The 24,736-nt window shown below is 29.4% G+C and overlaps 2 protein-coding genes, 1 long non-coding RNA gene and 1 pseudogene across 3 annotated transcripts; 1 reads left to right on the forward strand and 3 right to left on the reverse strand.

The window, feature by feature from the left end:
• Positions 1 to 3,631: 3,631 nt before the first annotated feature.
• Positions 3,632 to 11,020, forward strand: LOC145198115 (tyrosine-protein kinase STK). The gene is made up of 3 exons (XM_080074039.2): positions 3,632 to 4,132; positions 8,844 to 9,360; positions 9,643 to 11,020. The coding sequence occupies exons 1-3, from the start codon at positions 3,765 to 3,767 to the stop codon at positions 10,279 to 10,281; spliced, it is 1,524 nt and encodes a 507-aa protein (XP_079930165.2). The 5' UTR covers positions 3,632 to 3,764; the 3' UTR covers positions 10,282 to 11,020.
• Positions 11,021 to 14,743: 3,723 nt separating this feature from the next.
• On the reverse strand, positions 14,744 to 15,253 carry LOC149892552 (uncharacterized). Its single transcript, XR_016450145.1, has 2 exons — positions 15,131 to 15,253; positions 14,744 to 14,960 (listed from the first exon to the last, which is right to left on the reverse strand). It is a non-coding gene; the product is annotated as an uncharacterized LOC149892552 (long non-coding RNA).
• Positions 15,254 to 17,042: 1,789 nt separating this feature from the next.
• On the reverse strand, positions 17,043 to 19,671 carry LOC145193999 (acyl-CoA dehydrogenase family member 10-like). Its single transcript, XM_080071575.2, has 4 exons — positions 17,971 to 19,671; positions 17,690 to 17,871; positions 17,450 to 17,575; positions 17,043 to 17,311 (listed from the first exon to the last, which is right to left on the reverse strand). The coding sequence occupies exons 1-4, from the start codon at positions 18,203 to 18,205 to the stop codon at positions 17,084 to 17,086; spliced, it is 771 nt and encodes a 256-aa protein (XP_079927701.2). The 5' UTR covers positions 18,206 to 19,671; the 3' UTR covers positions 17,043 to 17,083.
• Positions 19,672 to 21,127: 1,456 nt separating this feature from the next.
• LOC149892553 (uncharacterized) lies at positions 21,128 to 22,312 on the reverse strand (annotated as a pseudogene).
• Positions 22,313 to 24,736: the final 2,424 nt, after the last annotated feature.

Consider the following 24,736-nt stretch of genomic DNA (forward strand, 5'->3'; position numbering starts at 1 on the left):
TGTATGCTTCTCCTAAGTTATTCTTACAAATAATGATTTTGCATTTATATCCTCTTTGCTATTTAACATACTGTTCCGAATTATATTCAAAGATAGGCTATTTTTAGACTACACGGAGGAAAAACAGCGAATTTAATTTCAGAAATTTTCGCATTTATATATTTTCTCAACATGCACTGGTGCTTGCCAATTACTTCTGACAGTATACGAAAAACCACCGTTGTTAGACTCCGTTATTAGGCGCCGTTATTAGGCGCCGTTATTAGGCGCCGTTATTAGGCGCCATTATCGAGGTGTTTAAAAATATTTAACATTAAATACTAATGAAATCTTCAAATACAAAACTCCATTTTTCTCAAGAGTTGAAAAAGTAGAAAACTGTAGTTCTTCTATTATTCTATCTATTATTTCGAAGTTAAATTCTTATAACCGAAGACTTGTTTATACAACAGCATAAACAAGAATATGGTAAAACCTACAAATTTAGGGTTATTTATATTTAGGGTTATTGAAACCACAAAAAAGAATGTAGAACAAAATATAGAGCAAAATACCATAAAGAAAAGAAGAGGTTTTGTCAGATTTAATGTTTAGAAGCATGAAAATGTAAGTGATTTATTGTATGACTCAAGTAGCAGTGTTATTTTAAATGAAAACGCTAAGTGAAAGTTATTTCAAAACAATCAAGTGAATAAAGTAAAAAAAAAAAAAAAAAAATGGTAACAGGTTATAGACATAGAATAATTTGCAGAAATTTTATCTAAATTTATTGCATTGGTAATATGTCTTCAATAATTACAGAAAGTATAAGTTGCTCTTGATGATGGAAACTTTGTTTGCGGGGCTTTTTAACTAAAAGGTTTTTTTTATTTACAAAAAGGTTCTGATAAACTACAAAAATTTTTCTATCAAAGCTTATTATTATGGTGTACACATAAATGGTGTACACATTAAATTATGATGGCATACCTTTGCAGTACTTTATGTCATGCCCTTTTAATCGTTAACAGTTCGTAGCTTTAAATGGCACCACTACAAATGTTTGGCCATTTGTCATCCCTCAGGAATTCATACTAAGCACTATTTTCTTTATTATCAATACCAATGATCTTAATCTTTCCACCAAACGTTCATATAAGTATCATTTTGCTAATGATGCTAATCTTCAATTAACAACAAGTGTGGCGATATCTTTTTTAATGGTTTCGAGCAAAAAAAATTTCATTGAATATTAAAAAAACAGAAATAGTAATATTTCAGATGTAACTAACTTTTCAAATAAAACTAACAACAATCTTCTAAAATACTTTAACTTTAGAATGAGTGATCAAAAACTGTCTTTGTCTAGTAATATAATTTATCTTGGTGTTGTGATAGATGAGAGACTTAAATTCATAAAACACATAAACGACCTTACTCTCAAAATAAACTGTTCAAACGGCATGTTAGAAAAAGTTCGACGCAACGTTAACTTTGAAACGTAATTATCCATATATTACTCATTTTTCGGTTCACATTTTACAATATGCATGTCAAGGGGACAATCTAAAAGCGTCTGTTTTTTTTAAATTGCTTTAAAATAGGGCAATTTATCTTTAAGAAAGAGCAATTAAATAATTCAATTCTGCCCTAGAAAATTCCCTAGTGACATCCTATATCTTACATCAAAAATTCTTCGTTTCTATAACTACATTAATAATAGAAAACGTGTGAGCTTAACAACAGTCACTTATAACAACTTAATTATCCTACTAAAACAGACAATTAATCATGGAATTATTCATTCTTGAAAAACGCTCTAAGATCTAATAATCTGTTTTCAAAGTCACTCCATCATTTCTATCTAAAAAGCTACACCTAATCATTATAACGTTTTTATTTGTGTATATGCACATCTTATAATATTTTATTTTTTACTTATATATATTTACATGTAAATATATAAATACATTATATTATTTATCTTACTTATATGTTATCCCTCTTAAAAGTCTGTTTTATGGGTGTTGCAATATAAGTTTTGTAAATCTCCACATTTATTATGTGATTAACTTGTTTCCAGTGTTATTTTTTATTTTTTTAAATCTTATTTAGGTCATTATATTTTATTAGTGAATCACTACTTGCAATGACCTATATTTTAAAATTCTTGTTAGCACAAAATATTGGTATTAAATTTAAAAAAACTATAAACATGCTCAATGTGAAAATTTTATATTGTACCTTGGTGATTGCTATATGTAAATTGTTTAGCATTTTCTTATGCTTACACACAAATTTTATACATTCATAGAATTGTGCTAAAGGCCTTGATATCAACAATAGGATAATATGTGCATTAGAACATGGTCATATTGGTAATGAAAAAAATCATAAATATGCAAAAATAACAACAAAAATAAAAAAAATTTTGAAAAGTATGGCAGACAAGACAATGTCTTAATCAACAATCAAATGAGAGAATATGCAACTAATTGCAATATTGTTGATGTTGGTGTTTATGTAATGCAATGTGGTAAAGAGAGAGGATTTCAGTTAGTAAATGGTGTTTTTATCTCATTTTAATAAAAAAATGAAAAATAGTTGATATTGAAAATATGAATAAATCACGTAAAGCTTGCAGTGTGAAGGAATGTTTACAACTATCAAATCCTGATGCATATGATGATTGGAAAAATAAAAATATTTGCATGTAAAATTATCAAGGTACAGCTGGTGGTATAGAATCTGTTGACAAAGTGATAGTTTTCAAACATACTGTTGAAAAACGCAAATTAAATATACAAGATTTCTTGGTGATGGTGATCTCACCTTTCTATCAATATATATACCCTGGCATGGAGGTAAAAAGTTTTATTGTCATAAACGGGTTGGTTAGGATCTTAGTGGTCGTGATCAACGAACCAATGCAGTATAATTACTCCATTGTGTGGTCAACTAACCTATGCAGTATAATTAACCAATGCAGTATAATCACTCCAATTGACAAGAGTTTTTCAAGCGGTTAATACTGCTTGAAAAAATTTTTTTATGTTGTCATCTGAAGGAATATAAACTGTTAAAAAAATCTTCACTTAGCAACTTTTAGTTTAATTTTTAGTTTTCAGTAGAACCACCTGATTTAAAATATTGAAAATTTATGATATGCGGTCAATACAAGTCTATTTAACAACATAAAAACTTTCTATGGTATAAGGATCCATTTACAAAAATCAATTTCGTGAGCCACAAGTTATTTCATCCACACCTAAATAAAAGAAAAGAAAAAAGAAAAACTTTTGTTTGGAGGTTTAGTGTCCTATGTGGCCCACAGTGCAACCGCTTTAATATTAGAGATGTAAATTCTAAAAAATTTTACGTTTAAAGCGAAATGTTTGTGGGGGGAGGTGGTACGTTATTATGGAGATAACAAAAATAATTTTTATGATCAAATCTTGTTGAATAAAATAGTTTATAATTGAAGATTTTTTACTGTTTCATATTATTTCTTCCTCATAAAAATAAAAATAAAAAATAAATTAGAAAATTTTCATCCGAAAATTTTATAAACAAAAGAATAACTTAAGCACAGAATATATGAGTAAATCATAAATTTGTTCTCCCTTATTGTCAGCGATAATTAGCATTTTTGCCAAATTTTTATTTGAACATGGGAGTATATGCCGTATGGAGATTAAGCTTAATGCAACTTTGTTAAAATGGAGATAGATATGAAATTAACGTTTTTAAAATAAATTGAAACTGTGAATAACTTAAAATTGATAATGGGTAAATGTTGCAGTAAACCATCCAAATCTGAGGTGAAAACACCAACTAAAGATGATAAGCTCAATAATATTAAACTCGTGGAGCCTGCCCCATCTCCATTTACTCAAACTAACATCATGACTCAACCTACTATCTCATTATCTGGTCTCAATCCTGGACCAAGTCCAGGTGTTACTATATTTGTTGCACTTTATGATTATGACGCAAGAATAAGTGAGGATTTAAGTTTTAAAAAAGGAGAAAGACTTCAAGTCATTAATACTGCTGATGGAGATTGGTGGTATGCAAGATCACTTGTCACTAATGCAGAAGGTTACATTCCTAGCACTTATGTTGCTCCTGAAAAGAGTTATGAAGCAGAAGAGTAAGTTTTACTTATCATAATGGGTCATAAGTTATTTATAGTTTACTACATATTGCTCATCATAAAATGAGTGAATTAGCAACATTAACTGTAATTAACCATCCAACACTATTGCTTGTTTTTAGATAGATTTGCTGTTATTCTAATAATGCATATTAGGTCCTTTGGTATTAGATGGTAGTTAATTAGTAGCTTGTTGTCCTTGATATGTTAATCAAAATAAACGCCTAAAAGTACTCTTTTATTAGTACACCATACAAATGTTTTAAAATAAGTTATCAAGAAGCTCAATTTTATTTTAACCATTTAACTTATGTTTAACATTAACAAGAACTCTACATTTTAACATAAAAATATTTAAATATGAAACATTGTCTAATTTTGGCTTAATATAATTCTAAGTAAAGAAAATTTGCTGTTAACTTTTGTATTATATATTTTTTAATTTTCACAATAGTAAATTATTTTGTATAGATCTCATGTATAAAAAAGGTCTCTTTAATTTAGATGTAAATATCACAATTTTCCCTTAATTCCATATATATCTATGAATAAAAAAAGTTTTGATAAATGCTCTTATATATCTATCCAAACTAAAGTTTACTGTTAAAAAGAAACATCTTGAAGTTGTTAAATTGTTATTCAATATCTGAACAAATGGCTCTTTGAACAAAACATACCAATCAAAGAAATCTGTTTATATGTTTACATACATACATACATACATACATACATACATACATACATACATACATACATACATACATACATACATACATACATACATACATACATACATACATACATACATACATGTGTGTGTAAACACACTCACTCACACACACACACACACACACACACACACACACACACACACACACACATACGCACACATACACACACACACATAATACAAAAAATGTATCATCATATTCCATTTTATTGTTGAAAAATTTTTTGATGCTATCTTTTATAAGTTGAGTTGAGCCTATTCCTAAGGCTAAGTATGTTATTTTCCTTATGTGCTTTCTCTTCAGTCACTTAGTATAGCTTAACATGTGCACTTGTAAGTGCTTAACCAAATTTTGCTTGTACATGTTTTCTTTGTTTCTTCTGTCAATCCTATGTGATTCATTTTAAAACTGGTACCAAAAGTCTATACTTGTTTAAAGCTAGCCAACCTAAAGAGAATTTTATTTTGATAAGTGAATAAACCCACATCAACCCACTGAATCTTTTCCTAGCAGGTAGCTGGAACCAAATAGATTAGTTTTTAGCTAACACACACAAATAAATCATAGCAGAAGAGTTGATTTTCTTAAACTCAAGATGAAGCTCATAAAATTTCAGATTGTGATAGTTTAATGAATGGTATTTTCTCTATTACATTCTAAGGAAGAAAGAAGCTTTAACGACACATTTAGTATATTTAAAAACATGGTTTTACTAAATAATGCTGCTAGTGTATCCTATCAAATGTGTGATCATAAAAAATTCAGAAAAATTTTTATTTTGAAAGTTATGACTTCAGTGTAAGTTAATATAAATTGTTTTATATCTGAATTGCTTTAAAGATATTTAAAATGAAGAAGGTTTGGAATGCTCAAATTGTTCAGTGAAAGAATAAAACGAGCTGACACCTTGAGATATATTTTCATCCAAAATTGTTTGCTTTATATTTGGAGTATCTCATTAAACACCGTAACAGCAGTGTTTAAATATTTAAAAGTTGAATGTGTAAATTTTTCATCCATAGTGAATCAATTTACATTATTTAGATATAGTATCTTTAAGGTCATTCCAACAAATATGACAAAAATCACAATTGTGAAGGGTCTCAATATTTTTAATTTTTTTACAATTAGTACCTATTAGTTAATGTTTCCCAATCTATGACCCACATCCCACATTAGGGCATCTTGATTGTTGATTGGGGCAAATTAAAAATGGGTTTAAAAGTTATGTATATGACAAATAGTGGGAAATGGGGGGGGGGGGCTTAGGTGAGGTATGACACAAAGAGGTTGAGAAACATTGTTATAGGAGGAGCAAATCTGGAAAAAAAAAATCAACTTTAAAGTTCTTTGAAATCAAATTTTATTGTTATCTAAAGGGAGAGGGGATGGAGGATTAGGGGAATATTTGAAATGTCAGTATTTCTAAAGATAGAATATGATAAATACAAATATTTAGAATATTTGCATTTAGCATAATTCATTTTCAGAAGTTACCAACCAGTGATTATGCTTTTTTTTTACATTAAGCTCATTAATGTTTCTGAACTCTCATTCATATGTACTTTCAGAATACATACAATAGTTTTAAAAAAATAGGTGCATTAAGTTTGTTTGCTTATTCTTTTTATCAAAACATTAAAAAGTAATCATTTCTGATAGACATTTTGATTGAATAAAGATTTAAATTGATTTCTGTTCTATTTTCTTCTCAATCCAACTATTATTCCTATTATTTTAAAAATTAATGTTAATTTGATCACTTTCTATAAAATAAAATTTCATTCATAAAATTTCTAATAATGACCAGTTTAGTCACATGTAAGATTTTTTTTTTTTTTTTTTTTTTGAGATTTTGGGAAGACCTGAATATTAAGATACATAAAAATGGATTGAAAAGCAAAAAAGAGAAGCAACAAAGTAAAATTAAGTATTTAGAATAATCATACGATGCTCTCTATGATTAGCAAAAGGAAATACCAAGTAAATTATTAATTTCTGAGAAATGTGTCTGATATAATCTGAAAACATTTAAAATGAAAGGCTGCATCCAGTGTCATCCAAGATCCAAGAGTTGAAAAAAAATATGAACCACAAAAACAGTCTTATTTTGTCACGTAAGACCCAATCCAAGATTTTTGTGTACTTATCAAAGCCTTGAAAAATATAAGTGATTTTTGACAAGTCATTTTAAATTAAAGTAAGTGATTTTAGACTAGTGATTTTCAGTGATAAAAGGAGCTTTGAAGTAATAAACAGAAAGTTCTTGTTAAAAGATTTAAATCAGAAAAATGTACGAACCAATTTTCATACCAATGTGGCATTAGGACTCTTGGTATTTGGGGCTGCAGAGATTTTAAGGTTTAAGACCAGGTTTGTGTAATATCTATACAGGTTAAATCAAGCAACACACCTATATGTAGATGCTAGAGAGCTGCATGGTTCCCCATCAGCAGATATGCTGAATGATCAAAATGAAGAAGGTACTCAAAATGATTGTGTGGACAAGAGGCAACAAAATAGGCCACCACATTCAGCTTGCACAGTCAAAACTTGGATAGAAGAAAATGAAATAAATTTTTAAATCAACAGTTTTTAATCCAATTGAGTCTATTTGGACTTGGATAAGTTTCATGTGTAGCTAAGACTAGATACTATTTAGAGAAAATTAAAGTTTGTAAAAACCTTGTTAAACCAATCCAAAAGTTTGTAAAAACCTTGTTAAACCAATCCAAAAGTTTGTAAAAACCTTGTTAAACCAATCCAAAAGTTTGTAAAAACCTTGTTAAACCAATCATGTAGGGGAGAGAAGTATTTTAAATTTTTATTAATTTTTTTTTGTTTGATAACATCTTTAAATATACTTGTATGTTTTAGTATGGCAGCATTAGCAAGATATATGTAAAAAAAAATAAGTCAATATCTTTAGTTTTTACATTATCCTTCTTTAAATAAAAAAAATCTTCTTTTTTTTTTTTTTTTGAAACAAACAGTATAGTTTTTAAAACTTCAGAAGAGATGTTGGAACTGAGCTCTTATCTGAAAATATTGATTATTGCTGAATTTTTGGAAATCATTTTTTTTATAATATTAGATTTTGGTCCTTTCCTAATTCCCCATTGCTTAAGACACATCATACATTACATACTTAAGATACATCATATCAAAATGTTGGATTCTTTTTTTAGCAGTTTTTTCAGATTAAAGATTAAAAGTATTTTTTTATGATTAATAAAATTCAAAATCATAATATGATAGAACACTTCTTCTGCTGATTTCTATATCCTGTTTTAAGTTTGAATTTTACACTGTCATAATGGTAATAAAAATGCGTATCTTATTTATTGGATGAAATGTGCTATCGTATTAGTATTAATCTGCTATCGTATTAGTAAATAACAGTTTTTCCGATATTTATAACACAGTTATCCAAAATTTCTCTTAATATTGAAGTTAAGATGTTATATGATATTGCCATTTTAGGGCAATGTCTGAATATTATGATATTAAAACTTTACTTTATTGCTAAAGAATGCTAGCACTACACTAACTTTTCATTACAAATTACAAAAACAAAACAAAATACACTTTTCGGTTATTCTGTTTACCACTGATATGATATCAAATATGCAGACATTTTATTAGTTAAAATCAAAATGCTTAAATTCATCACTAAACATGTAAAACTGCAATCAATTATTTGTTTGTTTAACACAAACTTTGTTATGCAATCTCACAAAAAAAATATGCATAACACAAACTGTGTTATGCATATTTTTTTGGTTTAACAATTAAAAAAAAAATTTTTTTTTTTTTTGGAAGAAATTAATTTTTTTTACATAAAGGTAATATTGCAAGGTTTTATTCTTAGTTATGCTTTAAACTACAATGCTCAGTAATTTGATTAAGTTTAGAGAATAAATTTAAAAAGAGATACTTATTATGTTTGTTTGACCTATCACTTGCTAACTTTTTAGATGGTATTTTGGAGATGTAAAACGAGCTGAAGCCGAAAAGCGTTTAATGACTCGTGGCCTTCCCTCGGGTACATTCTTAATCCGCAAAGCTGAAACTGCAGTTGGCAATTTTTCTCTTAGTGTTCGTGATGGAGACTCAGTTAAACATTATAGAGTTAGGAAGTTAGATACTGGAGGTTATTTCATTACCACAAGAGCACCTTTTTCCAGTTTACATGATTTAGTACAGCATTATACAAAAGATGCTGATGGATTAGTATGTGCCTTGACTTTGCCTTGTCCTAAAGACAAGCCAGTAACAGGAGGTATTGCTAAAGATGCTTGGGAAATTCCAAGAGAATCTTTACGACTCACCAGGAAGCTTGGTGCTGGGCAATTTGGAGAAGTTTGGGCAGGAGTTTGGAATAATACAACACAAGTTGCAGTGAAAACACTAAAAGCTGGTACCATGTCACCTGCAAGTTTCTTAGATGAGGCTGGTGTGATGAAAAAGTTACGACATAAACATCTAGTACAAGTATGTGTTTTTTCATCTTTTTTTTTATCAGTTTAACTAAAAATGATTTTGAATTATAAGATTACATAAGCTGGTGCCCAGAGATTTAAAAAATGGTTTTAAGAATATCTACTAATTATTGCTTAATGTTTATTTTTATATTTGAATTTAAGGTCAATTTTCAGTACTGTTCCAAGCTGAAATTGTTAAATTAGTTTGTAAACTTTTCATAACAATTTTTTTATGCCATCTTGTTTGATTATTTTCAAATTTTTTTTTTTTAAATAATTTTGTATTTTATAGTTGTATGCAATATGTTCAGACCGTGAGCCAATTTATATTGTAACAGAGTACATGTCAGGAGGATCACTTCTTGACTATCTATCTAAAGGAGAAGGAGTTAATCTTCAGCTGCCAACACTTATTGATATGGCTGCTCAGGTAGCTAGTGGCATGGCTTTTCTTGAAGCACAAGGCTATATCCACAGAGATCTTGCAGCAAGGAATATCTTGGTTGGTGAGAGCTATATTTGTAAGGTTGCTGATTTTGGGTTAGCTCGTCTTATTGAAGATGATGAATATACAGCACATGAGGGAGCTAAATTTCCAATTAAATGGACTGCTCCAGAAGCTGCACTATATAATCGTTTCACCATTAAATCAGATGTTTGGTCATTTGGTATACTTATGACAGAAATAGTTACTAAAGGTAGAATTCCATATCCTGGTATGACTAATTCCCAGACTATATCTGAGGTCGAAAAGGGTTATCGTATGCCTATAATGCCAGGTTGCCCAGAACCCCTATACAATATTATGTTGCAGACCTGGAACAAAGATCCTGATAATCGACCTACTTTTGACTACTTACAAGGCGTCCTAGAAGATTATTTTGTGTCTACAGAACAAGGTTACCGAGACTTAAATGAAGCTAATCCATAGTTTTAGAAATCATAATTTGAACAAATAATATTTTTCTACGCAACTTTTTTATGATTAGATCTTTTCATTATCAATTCAACTTCTGCAATCTGTAGCAGTTTGAAATGTGCAAAGGTGTTGATTTAAAACCTCCTAAAGATTTTTATTTCGAAATGATTTTACTATATTGCCCTTTTATTGTGGGGTCACTGGTTTTTGCGTTTTAGTTTTTCTTCTTAGTTTGCGTTTTTTTCCTCTTTGTTTATAGACATTTAATTAAAAAATAAATTATATATGAACATCATATTTCAATCTCTATAAATTATAATTGTTTCTTCTATTTGATCAAAGCCAAGTTTAACAGTAGCTTTTAGCTAAGGCATTTGTAGGTACGCGTTAATTACAGCAAAAACTTCTGCGACATGTTTTAATTTTTATGGTGATTATAAAAATCAAAATGATTTCCCTTCAAATTAGATTGTAATAAGATTTTGGTACTTTTGTAAATTTTGTTTTCATAGCGCAGTCCTTTGCCTTCAAATATTGTCTGATGTTAATTGATAAAAGTTCTATGACATCTGTTTCAACTTTTAAATGGATCCATGGTATAATTGTTGTTTTCCTTTTGATTGATCTTAGTGAGTTATTTGACATTTTTTTATTTAGTGTTACAGCTGACATAAAGTTGTCACGACAATTTTTTATACTGAATAATAAAAAATGTATTTTTTTAATAAGAGGTAATTGCACTCGTCTAAAACGACTTGTAGTTATTTTTTTTACACCGCCAGTCAGTTTTACTGTTTTTGAATAAAATTTGATAGAACTTTGAGAAGTTTGAGTGATTGCCGGCACAAACGCATTTTAGACGTGTAGTAAATTTGATCTCTGCAAAAACGTTTAACGCAATTGCGATTTTAAGACGTAGGATAAACATTATAAAACAGTTTACGTTCGTGATACATTTCGAAGCAAGCTTGCTATTCAAAATATTAAAGTTATAAAATATTTTTAAAAATAAAAACTAAAGATTTTGATTTGTTTTAAAGTTCTTATTTTGTAAAAATTTATAACTTTCATATTTTAAGAAGCTTCGGAACGACTGTAAACTGTTTATAACATTGGCCAGTTAAGATGTAATAATCGTTAAAACAGTCGTATTTTTAAGACAGAAAAATACGAAATATATCAAAAAGATAAGAATGCGCACAAGTCGTCTTTAAACTTTAAAGTCTTAATCTGGGTTTGTTTTCTATTTGCATTCCTGTGATGTCATTATCACGGATAATGCTAAAACGTAAACATTTAAATTTATCATACTATTTCTTAAATTAAAATTCGATGGAAAAGGCTTTTTTTTTTTTTCTTTTTTTTATGAAGGTTTTACAATTGAATATCTCAAACTTTAAAATGAAGCTTACATGCTGAAGTCGTACCCTTCATAAAAATATGAAGTAATTTTTTCTCACAAAAAATATGAAACAATTTTTGATCACTTATAATGACGAGTCCTTTAGAGTTTTAAATAATCCAATGCTTATGAATCATAAAATAGACTTTTCAATTGCGGAATTCAACAATAGGCTCCACTACCTTCAAAACCAGTTTTTAAACTTTTTTTGATGAAGAACAGGCAAAATTACTCATTAATCGAAACAAAAGCTATATTCTAATGTTTACGTTTTGTCATCCGCCCGAGACCATTACATCATTTTTAAATATAACATTACAAGAATGCAGGACGCGCCTATTAGTGATTTCAATAGCATGCAAGTGACAAAATAGGATGTCATGTGAATTATTATAACAATAAAAGGCAACAGTTATAATAGTAATTTTAGTTTGAAAAGCAAATTTTTTACAATTAATAGTAATTAGAGATAATATAATAAACATATTTTATAAATCCTTCAGGCATGCTGTTAAGGGCGATTGAGTGTCTAGTGATGTCATAGATATTCACTGAACGAAAGTTTTCGAATTCAGAGAGTTTGTTGCTCACAGTATGATTTACAGGTCCAAAGGTTGCATCTGTTAAAGTCTAATGCAATTTTCAATCAACTGTAGTATTTAAATACTCACCAAACTGAGTTATACCTCTTTCAAATTTAGTTGCATCTCTGATCAATAAACTTGTTTTAGATTACATGGATATTGCTTGTCTTGAAACTATAAGAAGAATTTTGACTTTTTTAAACCAGTGTCCTAGAATATGCAGGCTGTCAAACTTTTTAACACGCAAGCTTACCAAGTGACTGTTATTTTTAAATGGCATGTTACCGTCTGACTTTATACTGGTCCCTTTTTATTGAAAGCTGTGCTTTATAGCGATGTTTACAAATATTTTCTTTTGTTACATGCTTCTGTTTCTATTTAAATTCTAATACTGAGTTTATGCATCATTCTTTATTTTATGCTAGGGGCTTGCTGAAATTTAGATTGGCTTGACGCTGGCGTTGGGGCTAGGCTAAATTTTCTAAATTTAGTAAATAATTTACAAATATCTTACAAAATCTAATATTTTAGCAAGAAAATTTAAACCCAAAAATTTGTAGACAAAGTAGCAAAAAAATAGTAAATAGTTTAGCCAAAAGAGTAAGCGTAGCGAATAAGCAGCCTAAGAAATATAATTGTAAAAAGTATTTGTTTAACAAGATTTGTTAAACGAGCAAATATTCATTTCACAAATATGGAACGAATACTATTCATTAAACGAATATCCGTTAAAGGAACGAATATTATTCGTAAAATATTCATTTAACGAATATTCGACCCTGCCTACTAAATACTACTATCCTATAAATAGCACAGTTTCTGAGTTGTGGGGAGAAAGGTGTAAAAAGTTTTTTGGAAGTTTTGAACGTTGGGCCGCATTTGCTCTTTACGCCTCATCTGTTCTCTTAATATTTCAATATATCTTATCTCTTTACGCCTCATCTGTTCTCTTAATATTTCAATATATCTTATCTCTTTACGCCTCATCTGTTCTCATAATATTTATTTAATATTTATTTTTATCTGTAAGAAAAGTTTTTTTTCGCGAAAGTTGCTAAATATTTGATTATTATTTGTTTTATAAGCCATGCGAGATCCACAGCGATCTTGCAGCATGAAATATCTGCAAAATTTTTAAGGTTGCTGATTTTCGGTTAGGTTGTCGTATTGAAGATGCGGCTGACTCATTGAGAAGGGGGCTGGCTGCCAATTTATTTTGAATTATACGCGAGTATATTTGGTAGTTAATTTATATACTATACATTTAGTACCTCGTGTATACTCGTTCATCGGTCAAAATTACCGTTTCAAATTGAATATATTTTTACATTTATACTTTTACTTTAACTAAGAATTTAAACGGAGGTTTTCAATTTATGACATGATTTATGATCATTTTAAAAGAAATATTCGCTGAGCTGCACAGATTATTCATGCTAATTGGTGGGCTGCCAGATAGTGCGACTGTCTGTGCCTTTGCACTGGTTTAAACCCAGGTTTCTATAAGACCAATGTTTGCAGAGTTAGAAGGTTAGTTTAACATAAAAGATTATATCTGTGGGCCCTAATACTGCTGTATCTAAGAATGAAAGATTAGAATAGATGAAAGAAAAATTAGTATAGCTAGGAAGAAACAGAGCTTTATCGCTACAGTATGTTCACCCTCTTTTCCTTTTCGTGAAATACCTCCAGAATGGAAGAAAAAAATTGAGAATAGAAATTGAACTTCATGGTAGAAGCTCACTGCTAATAGTCAATAACATTTTGCTTTTATACACAAAACACTCTCTAGAAATGTATGCGCACATGTAAAAGCACGCTTTTTGACATGTTTTAGTTTACAAGTTTTTTAAAGACTAAAGGCACATTTAGGACTTCCATCTTGTATTACAAGGCTTTGGAATGTGCTTATATGCAACTCCAATCTGTTAGCATATTCTACCAATCAATATTTGACAAGTACTAGAATGGATGAGTCTTGCAGTAAATCTCCTGCAAATTTAACAAAAAAAAAAAATTATTAACCCTTATAAAAGCAATATAGCGTTGAAACAATTAGGCTAAGCATAGGAAAAATTTCAGCAGTTGAATATCCAAGAAAAAATGGGAAAAAATATTTTAATCATTTGTAATATTAAGTAGTAGCCGCGTTGCATGGCAGTGTAGAGGTAGCTTAGAGGTAGAGTCATCGGCTATGACATCATGGCTCTGGTTTCAATGTTCAATGATCTGTTGTTATTGCAATTGCCTGCCCATCAAGATCTTCATTGATTTTTTTGTTTATTTTGTCAGAAACACTTGTGCAGTAGAAGAAGTTTGTATTTCCCAAGTGTACTTGCATTTTTAACATTGGCTTCTGGATAAAGATCCAAAATCTTTCAAGGCATCAGATTCTGCAGTCTCAATTAGGAGATTTAACCTAATAAGAAGTCTTGTGAGTGATGTGTTTTTATTTTTATTGTCATTTGCTTTTGGTTCCATACTTTATTGGTGATTTTTTTTGAGTCAAGACGGTCTTCACTTTTTTTAGACAAAAAATTGAATTTTATCTTCCACAGACATTTTCTTTAACTCTTCAAGCTCATTACACAACTGTGGCTGCTTGTTCTTGAGATGTGTTACCGTAAATGTAGATGCGGCCCATTTACATGAGAAGCCAGATATAATCCCTTTTTCATGGTAATTATTACATCTTGCTTTTGATTCTGTAAAACAAAATAAAAGGTTAAACTTAACTACTTATCTAAGAAAAAAAAAAGCTTTACATTTCTTTAACTCAATCTAACAGTAACTAAAAATTCCAAACTAATCAATTGTAAAAAGGACAATGGAAATATTATTAAAATTATTATAGATAAATGAATTAAAAAATTACCATCATATTTCGAAGAGTATTGCCAAATAAAGGACGGCATTGAATTTGATGAGATGAATTTTTTTTTTTCTAGCAAACTTTTGAAGAAAAAGTTATAGCTTTTCAGATTGTAACTGTTACAACTCAAACAAATAGACTGGTAGTTAAATCTCTCCTAAATCAAGTTGTCAATTAAAGCCAGTGTTGCCAACATTTTTTACATGTAAAATGCCAAAAAAAAAAAAATGAATGTAAAATGCCAAAACAATTTTTCTAACCGAAATTCCAAGGAAAATATCTTAAATCCCTTTTAAACAGTTTTATTTTTGATTTTAAAGCTTTTTATTTAAATTAAGACAAAAGTACAAATAAAAAAATTGCATCAGCCCACACACAAATATTCTGGTTTAATTTAACTGAAGTAGTAGATTTTTATTTATCTTAGTAATGTCGGCTACACATTTTTTAGAGTGGGTAAAAATGAAAGGAAAACTTTAGCATTTGCATTTTAATCAAGTGCTTCCTTAGTGAATGAGATTTCAATTATTTTTTTACTTGTTTTTACATTCATTTAATCGAAAAGCAACCTTGCAAAGAAAAATTTCTGAAAATGACAGCAACACAAAAAGACGTTTTAAATCATGTCTGGTGTCCAGTTGACATCCACATCTTCGCCAGAGTCATCATTATTAGAGTATATGTTTGCATTGAATTTTGCTAGCATTGTTTTTAGGACCATAAACTCTACGTAACACTGATTTCGACTCGAAAGATAGGACTTGATTTGAACAATGCAATCATTGTATTGGAAGCCAAAAGTTGTTTTTGAGTAAAACTTAATTTCAACTTTTTCCCCATAATAAACATTTTTTCAAGAACTTTAATTTTTCTGTGTCAAGATGCTAAAATAATGCCAAAATGTTATAAAATAGAATGGCATTGGGTCAAAAGAAATGCCAATTTTCCAAAATTTGGCAACTCCATATGGCAACGCTGATTAAAACAATTAAAATATATTGGCTTCGAATGCCCACTGTCATGTTTCAAACATTAAAACGATTTTCCTCGTTGTTAAAAAACGATTAGTGACAATTTATTTGTTTTTTGCGATAAAAACGGTTGTATTTGAAACGAATTTCCAGTGGTTAGAATGCAGTTACGGACATCCCGGTCAAAACGGTTTTCTCTCTCATCAAGCTCATCAAAATCCCCATTCTTTGTAGAAGTCAACAAAGTGTAGAACGTGACGCAGTTTTTTTTTTAGTTCTTCAAAAGAAATCGTTTTGAATATGTGCTCTTTTCGAATCTTCATGATCTCACTTCTTATGATAACATTTTGAGGCAATTATAATTCTTATGAAAGCACTATTTGTATTCAGAAATACCATGGAACACTGTTGCATATGAAGCTCCTATGTTAAAAAAATATATATCTAATTAAGCGATATCTCTATTCTACAGCTTGTCTGTATTATTCTACCCACCATAAAACAACATTAATTAGAATTACTCTTAAACTTCAAAATTAAAAGGTACCGAAATCCATTCATCGAAATTTATGTTTTGCATAGATAGTCATAGGATTACAAATATCATGGCATTTGTATTATTATTTTTCTTTAGCCAACATTGGTGAAATCAAAAACAACCATTGAGGGTCTATTTATTATAGTGTAATTTCAGTAAGCATAATTAATGTAATATTGCTTTTTAATGAGAAATTTTGAGGGGAAAAAGTTTGGGTATTTTAGGAACTTAGCTCTTATAAAAAAAATACAAATATTGGCAGTACATATTGTGAAAATGAGTGCGTGCATGCGTGCGTGCGTATATGCTTGTATCTTCTTAATGGAGGAAACGAAATACCTTGTATTTCGTCTTTAAAAAAACATAACGCATAAAAATGTAAAATCTAATTTCATAACACATAAAATTATTGATAACGTTTATTTCACATTTAAAAAAATTAAACGTCTAATGTTGCTGGGAGCCATCAATCTTTAGCACATGTTTCAGGGTTAGGTGTGCACTTACCATAAGTAAGTAAATGACTAATACGTAGTATAACAAATTTTCTTTGGTATTTTTATAGGGATTGTTAGCACTGTCCCAGTAAGTCCAAGTAAAACCCGGAAGAAACTCCTTTAACGGTACTTGCAGGGAAGCCTCTAGTTTTCGAAGAGCACTTTCTATGCTTTCAACCTTACATCAAAATAAAACAAAGATTACTAAGTCATAAAGTTTAAATTTTATGCAAAACGTATACCAAATACTTCCCATATATGCAAGGAAAGAGAACTATAAAGAAGAAAAAAAAAACTTTAATCCAAGTTTACTAACTTTAATGGCAGTCATTCCCAGAGATTGTGCAGCTTTTAAATTTTTCTCAATATTATCAACATAAACAACGTCAGTGGAATCTACTTTTAATTGATCCAAAATTGCAGGTTTTAAGTCTGGTGATGTCTGAAGTCAATTAAAAAAGAGTTAAATTCAAGTTTTACAAATTAAAACAGATAAGATTTTCCATTTTAACTTTATTTCAGAAATCAAACCTTGAAAAACAATTCCCCTACTTACTACATCAAATAATGAAGTGTCAATAGGTATGTGAGCAGCATTTAGACCACCTGCATCTAAAATGAGTCCTGTTTTGATGCCTTCAGCACGAATACCTTGAATAGCTGTTACAAGCTCAGCCAAGGCCACATGGAAGCTTCCGTGACGGGAAATGAGAGCAGGCTCTATTTGCTTCAACAGTACTGAAGTATTAATAATAAAAATTAAACAAAAATAAAAACAGTGACTAATTTTTCATGCAGATTGAATAATTTACTCATTGTAATTTAATATATACATACATTTATCTCCATCCTTGAACAACTTTGACATCATCTCTGTTTCAGACATTTTATGTTCACGAGCAAACTTTTTAACTACAGGGCTCATAGCTGGGATAACTGATCCACTTAGATTAAATACAACAGCTTTTTTTGTAGAGATAAATCGTTCTGCTTGAATAGTAACAGATGTTGGAGCAAATGTTTTTGCACCAATACTTTTAAGAAGTGTTGCTTTTTGTAAAGTCCGGAACATTTTCAAACTAGTTTTAGATAAATACAGAAATCAGAATAAAACAAATTTTGCAACTTTTTCATCTAAATCAAAGTCTAAATCAAAGCTAAAAGATTGATTTTATAAGGAAAACAATTTACACTTAATAGAAACAAATCAATTAAGAGTGATGATGTTCTTTTCCAGCAATTCAATTTGAAGAAATTCCCACAGTAAAAATATGTTATTTATCAGATTTAGGGTAAATACAAAAAAAAATTAGAAAAAAAATAGAATCAAAATTTTTTTTGCTCTTTTTAAGATTACCATAAACCCTCTTTAAAAGCAATTTTCTGATATAGAAAGAGGGTCTATAAAGCAACTTTCTGAAATTGAGGGAGGGTCTACAATAATCTTAAACTACTGAAATTTGAAAAAGTAAAATGGTAAAGATTTTTCAGTTAAAATCATACATATTTTTGTTCTTGTCCAATGTTTCTTTCAAAATCTATTCAAAATTTTAACATTTAGTTTGCATGTGTAGTACCTTAACGTTAAATATGTGTATAAATGTATTAGTATGAAAAACATTAGGATGCCTAAGCCAGAGTATCAAAAATCTTAAGTTGATAAAAAAAAAAAAATGCCATATTCTCTTTAATAGCACACATTATAATAGCAACCACTGCTAGAGTGAACTGCAGTACTTTCATATAGCCTAATCTCTCCTTTTTAGTATTTCAACTAAACGAAGACATTGTTTGCATTTTAATTGTTCAAATAAAGTTTATTGATAACTTTTTTTGAACAATCAAGTTCAATAAAGTTTTATGATTTAAAAGTTTAAGCTGATGAGAAAATACTTTTAGATAATTTAACAAGTAATATGAGTTATCAGAACCCAAGATGGCAGACAAAAACAATTTGAGATCTTTTAAGACCTTTTTTTTTTTTTTTACTAAGAAACCTAAGCCTTTTGTTCAGATATTTTTAACAATATGGCAATTTAAAAAATAAAACTTTGTAAAATCTATTTTGTTTTTGATACTTTTTTTTTCTTTTTACAAAAAAATGTCATTATTTAGGGACTTAACTTCCAACAAGTACAAGAAAGTCTGATATTCTTTACTGTCCTTTAAAGCCAAACATTAAAGAATGGTAAATGACAAGGGAAATTTGATAATAGTAAAATTAAGCTCTCTGGGAATTAAATCTCTACCCTCTACTCTTGCATATTCAGTCTTATTACAGACAGTATTTAGCTGATGCAAAATTTGATTGCCTGCAAACAACATAAAATAGATTGTTGAAGTACTATGCATGCAAACTCTTAATTATTCAGGTGATGAAATCACCTGGATTTTTCAATCCAAACATAACAAGAAAGAGGTGAAATCAAAATAATAGCCTTGATTGCATGAATTGTTCCACATAGAGCATTCTGAAAATATTTGGACCAGACACTCAAGAACTGATAACCAAAAGGTTATGATAAAAAAAAAGGTTATAATAATAATAAGAAGTATGACAATAAGTAGACCCCAAATGTTTTTTAAAAGTTAATGACAAAAATGTATACATACATACATACATACATACATACATACATACATACATACATACATACATACATACATACATACATACATACATACATATATACATACAGGTTTTGAAAAACAACACTTTTTTAACATTTTGGAATTAAATTGCTTAACTTGCTAAAAAGTTGCTTAAAAAAAAAAAAGCTAATGTTGTTACTTTAACCTATACTTTAGCCTTTCTTAGAGTGCGCTTTAATAAAATGGATTTTTAAGATGAAAAGCTTATTTAAAAAATTTGAAATACAATAGAATTAGGTAATTTTGTAATATCATATTTACTATTACTGGAAAAAAGTTTAACTTTAGTTTGAGTTCTTTTAAGTAAGAAGTGATCTTTGGATTACAGAATTCAATGTTAAGAAAATGATAAATAGCATTTTGCTATGAAACGTTTTGCATGAAAAACGATAAAAGAGAAAAAACGTTATTTTGCATCTGAGGTTTTTTGAAGGACTTAACATGAATACTTTAAACTTAATTAATCATTTAGTACAAGTACTATTAACATACTACCTTTTTTTACAATTGACACGTTTTGTCGTTTGTATCAGCAATAGTAATAATAATAATAATAATAATAATAATAATAATAATAATAATAATAATAATAATAATAATAATAATAATAATAATAATAATAATAATAATAATAATAATAATAATAATAATAATAATAATAATAATAATAATAATATTTTGTCTATTATCATTATTATAATTATTGCAGATACAAAGGAAATATTTTACTCAAAACACTGTATTGCTCATGCATGCAGGGCGGATCAATAAAGATTGGTAAACTGTATCTTCAATGAACTTATACTTAATAGTCAAATTTTTAAATTAAAAAAATGTTGATGAAAAACATTTCTTGTAAAAATAGAAGAGAGCAAACAGTACTGTTTTATATAGAATTAGTTTTAAAAAATTTTGCCATAAAACTTTCGCTGTATCCTTTTCACGAAACTCACATCGCAAATGCAGGCTTGATCAATCAAGAAATACAGTGATGTCGAGGCGAACCAATAAATGTCTGATACTTGAGGGGCGCGAAGGGTGTGCGCAATTACGAAGGTGTATAGGGGTTTAACACAGGGTTGGAAAAAACCCGGGTTTTTTTGGGTTTTTTTAAAAATAGCTTTTTTTGCTTAGAAAATGAAAGACATAATACCTACTTTGCATTCAAACTATCTTTATACATTTAATTTTTTCAAAATAATAATTAAAAACACATGGTAATAGTTATATTTATTTATTGAAAAGAGCTTTTACAAGGAAAACTTAATAAATTGAAGAACTTTAAATAAAACTCTCCTTACATCATTTTACTTTGTTTGATTATTATAATAATTTTTCAATTCTTGTCAGCTTTTCAGATGTTTTTGACAGATTTCCAGTTAAACACTTCCTCTGGGATCATCAAGAATAAACTAAAACAAATAAAAAATTACACTTAAATAATAGAAATAGAACTTTTTTCAGAATTTAGATGGTTATTCTAAAGTTAAAAACAATTTTTCCTACTACTTACCTACTTATTGATCAGATTCGATATCATCACAGGAAATGCTGTCAGCTGCTGAGCTATTGTGAAATGATTTGTAAATCTTCACAAGTTTCATTGCCTTATCTGCACCAAGACAATTCCTGATCTTCGACCAGACAAATCAAAAGGTTGAAAACCATCTCTTAATTAAGGCTGAGCTAGCAGGACAGGAGTGTAGAGAAGCAAGAAAGCTGCAGAAATTGGCAGAAACCTCTTTATCCCTGATTTGAGATCTAGTAACCTTTCGTTTCATGATGTTCCACCATTCTGATGGAGAGATAATCTTCAGTGATTCTGAGAACATTTGCTTGGGGAACACCTCCCTGTCCTTCAAGTTAAACTTGTATAGTAAACCCAAGAAATCAGGGTTCCTGTTCTCTAACCATTGTTCTGCAATGTTTTCATTATCATTATCAATGAAGCTTTTGTAATAATCTACATAGCGATGGTCAGTTATATAGGCCAAAATATGAAACGGTTGTACAGCATCTTGAAATCTCTTCTTTATTGCATTATAGTATATGGATAGCTCTCCTTTATCAATGAATACCAGATATGAACTGCGTCAGAGAGATGACAAGAATCACTCTGCATCTTGTCTAAGGCAATCCCCAATTTTTTCATTTCACTAAGAAGACGACTTGCCTCACGTTTGATGGCTATATTCTCAATTGTTCTTCCAATATTGGCTGGAAAATCTTCCATCTTCTCTCCATAGATCTCCACGTAGAAATTATAATTTTTCTGGTATGTCTCAATGCAGGCAACTTGAGAGTTCCAGCGTGTTTCATTTGGCAGCTGAGGCATACATCCACCTTTTTCCTTTAACAAACCATGGGCCATATGCACATTTCTAAAATATTTCTGAACTTCCACAACCTGTTTTAGAATTGTTGAAAAAGAATTGCAAATGTCTTTCTGTAGCAAATTCATATAGTGTACATTACAGCCATATGTTAACATATCAGGATACTCTTGTTTGATCAGCTCTTTCATTTTCTTTATCTTAGCTTCATTGTCAGTGCAGACAGCAAATACAAACTTATTATAATCATTTTTTATGCTAACTATAGCTTCATTGATGATTTTGAAGCAGTGTTCTGCAGTTTTTTTTTTCTGACCCTGAGTCAACTATGTTGTACAGATAACTCGTTTTTCCATCATAAAATGAGTAAGCAATTATTGGGTCATTCTGAATACTAAACCATCCATCTTGACAAATTACCAACATGTCTTTGGTTTCCAGTTCGTTCTTTATCCCAGCTGACAGATCATCATAGACTTCATTTAATAGATCTCCACCCAGTTTCTTTCGGCTTGGTGGGACATACTCAGGACGAAGAAGAGAGCAAAGTTTCTGAAACTCAAATTTTTTCACTGAATTAAAAGATATGTTAGAGCTGAAAAAAAAACCGGGCAACTTGCATGTCTATGGCATCTTTCTGATCATTTAATGTTCTAACTACAAAGTTATTTAAGTTACCACATTTAAACCTTTTTGCTGGTGTGGAGCTGGACATAATAGATCCTTCGGAAATTGAAGTATCTGACTCATTTGACAAGAGGCTAATATTGCTCATTGAGCTTCCAGGTCTTGGTTCTTGTTCATCAGTGTCCTACTTTCTCTCTTTACACTTCTCCAAATGAATACGAACTCTTTAAATTTTTCCACTAATCTTCTCTGAATAATGGTCACACTGAACACTATTTTTGTCCCCTTCTATCTTACTGACCTCCTTCCACTCCCATCTTTTCTTCCTTCCACTTCCGAATGGCATTCTTATAAAGATTTTTTTCTGAAAAATACACATTGCATCGAAATATGCAAGTTAAATATACTTAATGCTACAGAAATAATAATACTGTTTGAATAAAAGTTTCTTGAGTAATTTGTAAGATAGAACATTGGCCTGACTTTGATATGGTTGATGAAAGCCACTGAGATCACTGAAAGTATATTGTAAAAAATACTAAAACTATTTTTTCAGAAACATTTCAAAAAAATCATGTCTTTTAAAAATTTTGATTCTTGTTAAATACTATATTCTGATCATATCCATATCCTCTTTTCAATAATAATTACCTTTTAATTAGTCATATTTATGTTTAAATGTTTTCTGAAATAAATAAATCACAGAAAAAAACCAAGTAAAGAGAATCCTTTAAATAAAATATTATTTTAAAAAAACCCAAAAAAACCCTGGTTTTTTTAGGGTTTTTTTAACTGGGTTTTTTTTGGGTGGGTTTTTTTGGGTGGGTTTTTTTGGGTGGGTTTTTTAATGACAACCCTGGTTTAACAGGTCATCCGTATATAACGCAATTTTTGATCATTTATAACTTGTGCAATAAATTTATAACCTGTGCAATAAATTTATAACCTGTGCAATAAATTTATAACCTGTGCAATAAATTTATAAAGTTAACGGTGTTATACAACCAAAAAAAAACTGAAAAAAAAAAAAAAAATTTTTTTTTTTTTTAATTTTTAGAAACTTAAAAGTATTTTAAACGTCCCATTTCCGCCCCATTTTCGCTAACAGCCTCAGTTAGCTTATTTGTAAACACCGCTATGGGGCCATTGATATATAAAACTATAAAGTTTAAAGCCATAACTATATTATATTTATATTACTTCTTGCGACTTTTTGGTCAGTTTAATGTTTTTGTACTTCCGATAGCAACCGCATCACCATTTTCATGAGCTGCCGATATATAAAGAGCAATATTGAAAATAGTGTTCAGTAAATCAGGTTGATTCTTTTCAATTCGTGAACAATCACTAGTTACTCGGAGACGGAGTTTCTTTCTAGTTGCTGGTATTGAATCGCATAGCTCATTTAAGACCACTTCTCTTTACTACGGAATTTTTGGCTTCTCATCATCGAATTTTTTTTTTTTTTCTTACGATCTTTTTCTAATTCAATTTACCTCATCTTTTCTTTCCGTTTTTTGAGCAGATGCCAACTGTGTGCATATTTTTCTCTTTATTAAACTTACTAAATCTCCGCTTATCAATTTAATTTCTAGTCTAACTGTACGATTGTAAACTCAAATCTTCAAACCTTGATGTGATCACTTGATATACTTCTGCTACTAAATCAACTAATAGGCACTTGATTGGATTGAGCATTAGTTTCAGAGAAATCAACTATATTTGATTTGGTCTCTTTGGTACGAGAGTTCATCATTTTATTTTCTAATGAGATATAAATGAGTAATAGATAAATTAGTTACACCTTTCAATAAATCGAATTTAATTTAAGTGTGAGTTATAAAATATAAGGAGGAAACGTATTTATCAACTTAAAAAACGTATTTATCAACTCAATAAATACAAATATACTTAAAGTCTTGAAGAGAGTGATAATCTTTTAAAAATAAACAAGGACGCTGTCAGCTACAAAGGCAGAAAAAATATTATTG

The sequence above is a fragment of the Hydra viridissima genome, unplaced genomic scaffold (genome assembly GCF_058129835.1).
Source record: "Hydra viridissima isolate aposymbiotic clone 2 unplaced genomic scaffold, HvirCarnegie_v1 scaffold_2, whole genome shotgun sequence".
Lineage (NCBI taxonomy): Eukaryota > Metazoa > Cnidaria > Hydrozoa > Anthoathecata > Hydridae > Hydra > Hydra viridissima.

What these genes read in the sequence shown, in the direction of transcription:
- LOC145198115 (XM_080074039.2), top strand. Translation starts at nt 3,765, where the DNA reads ATGGGTAAATGTTGCAGTAAACCATCCAAATCTGAGGTGAAAACACCA. An exon ending in AAGAGTTATGAAGCAGAAGA is followed by an intron (nt 4,133 to 8,843) that starts GTAAGTTTTACT and finishes CTAACTTTTTAG; the next exon opens with ATGGTATTTTGGAGATGTAA. An exon ending in GACATAAACATCTAGTACAA is followed by an intron (nt 9,361 to 9,642) that starts GTATGTGTTTTT and finishes TGTATTTTATAG; the next exon opens with TTGTATGCAATATGTTCAGA.
- LOC145193999 (XM_080071575.2), bottom strand. Translation starts at nt 18,205, where the DNA reads ATGTTCCGGACTTTACAAAAAGCAACACTTCTTAAAAGTATTGGTGCA. An exon ending in GTTCAAGGATGGAGATAAAT is followed by an intron (nt 17,872 to 17,970) that starts GTATGTATATAT and finishes TTAATACTTCAG; the next exon opens with TACTGTTGAAGCAAATAGAG. An exon ending in ACACTTCATTATTTGATGTA is followed by an intron (nt 17,576 to 17,689) that starts GTAAGTAGGGGA and finishes AATTGACTTCAG; the next exon opens with ACATCACCAGACTTAAAACC.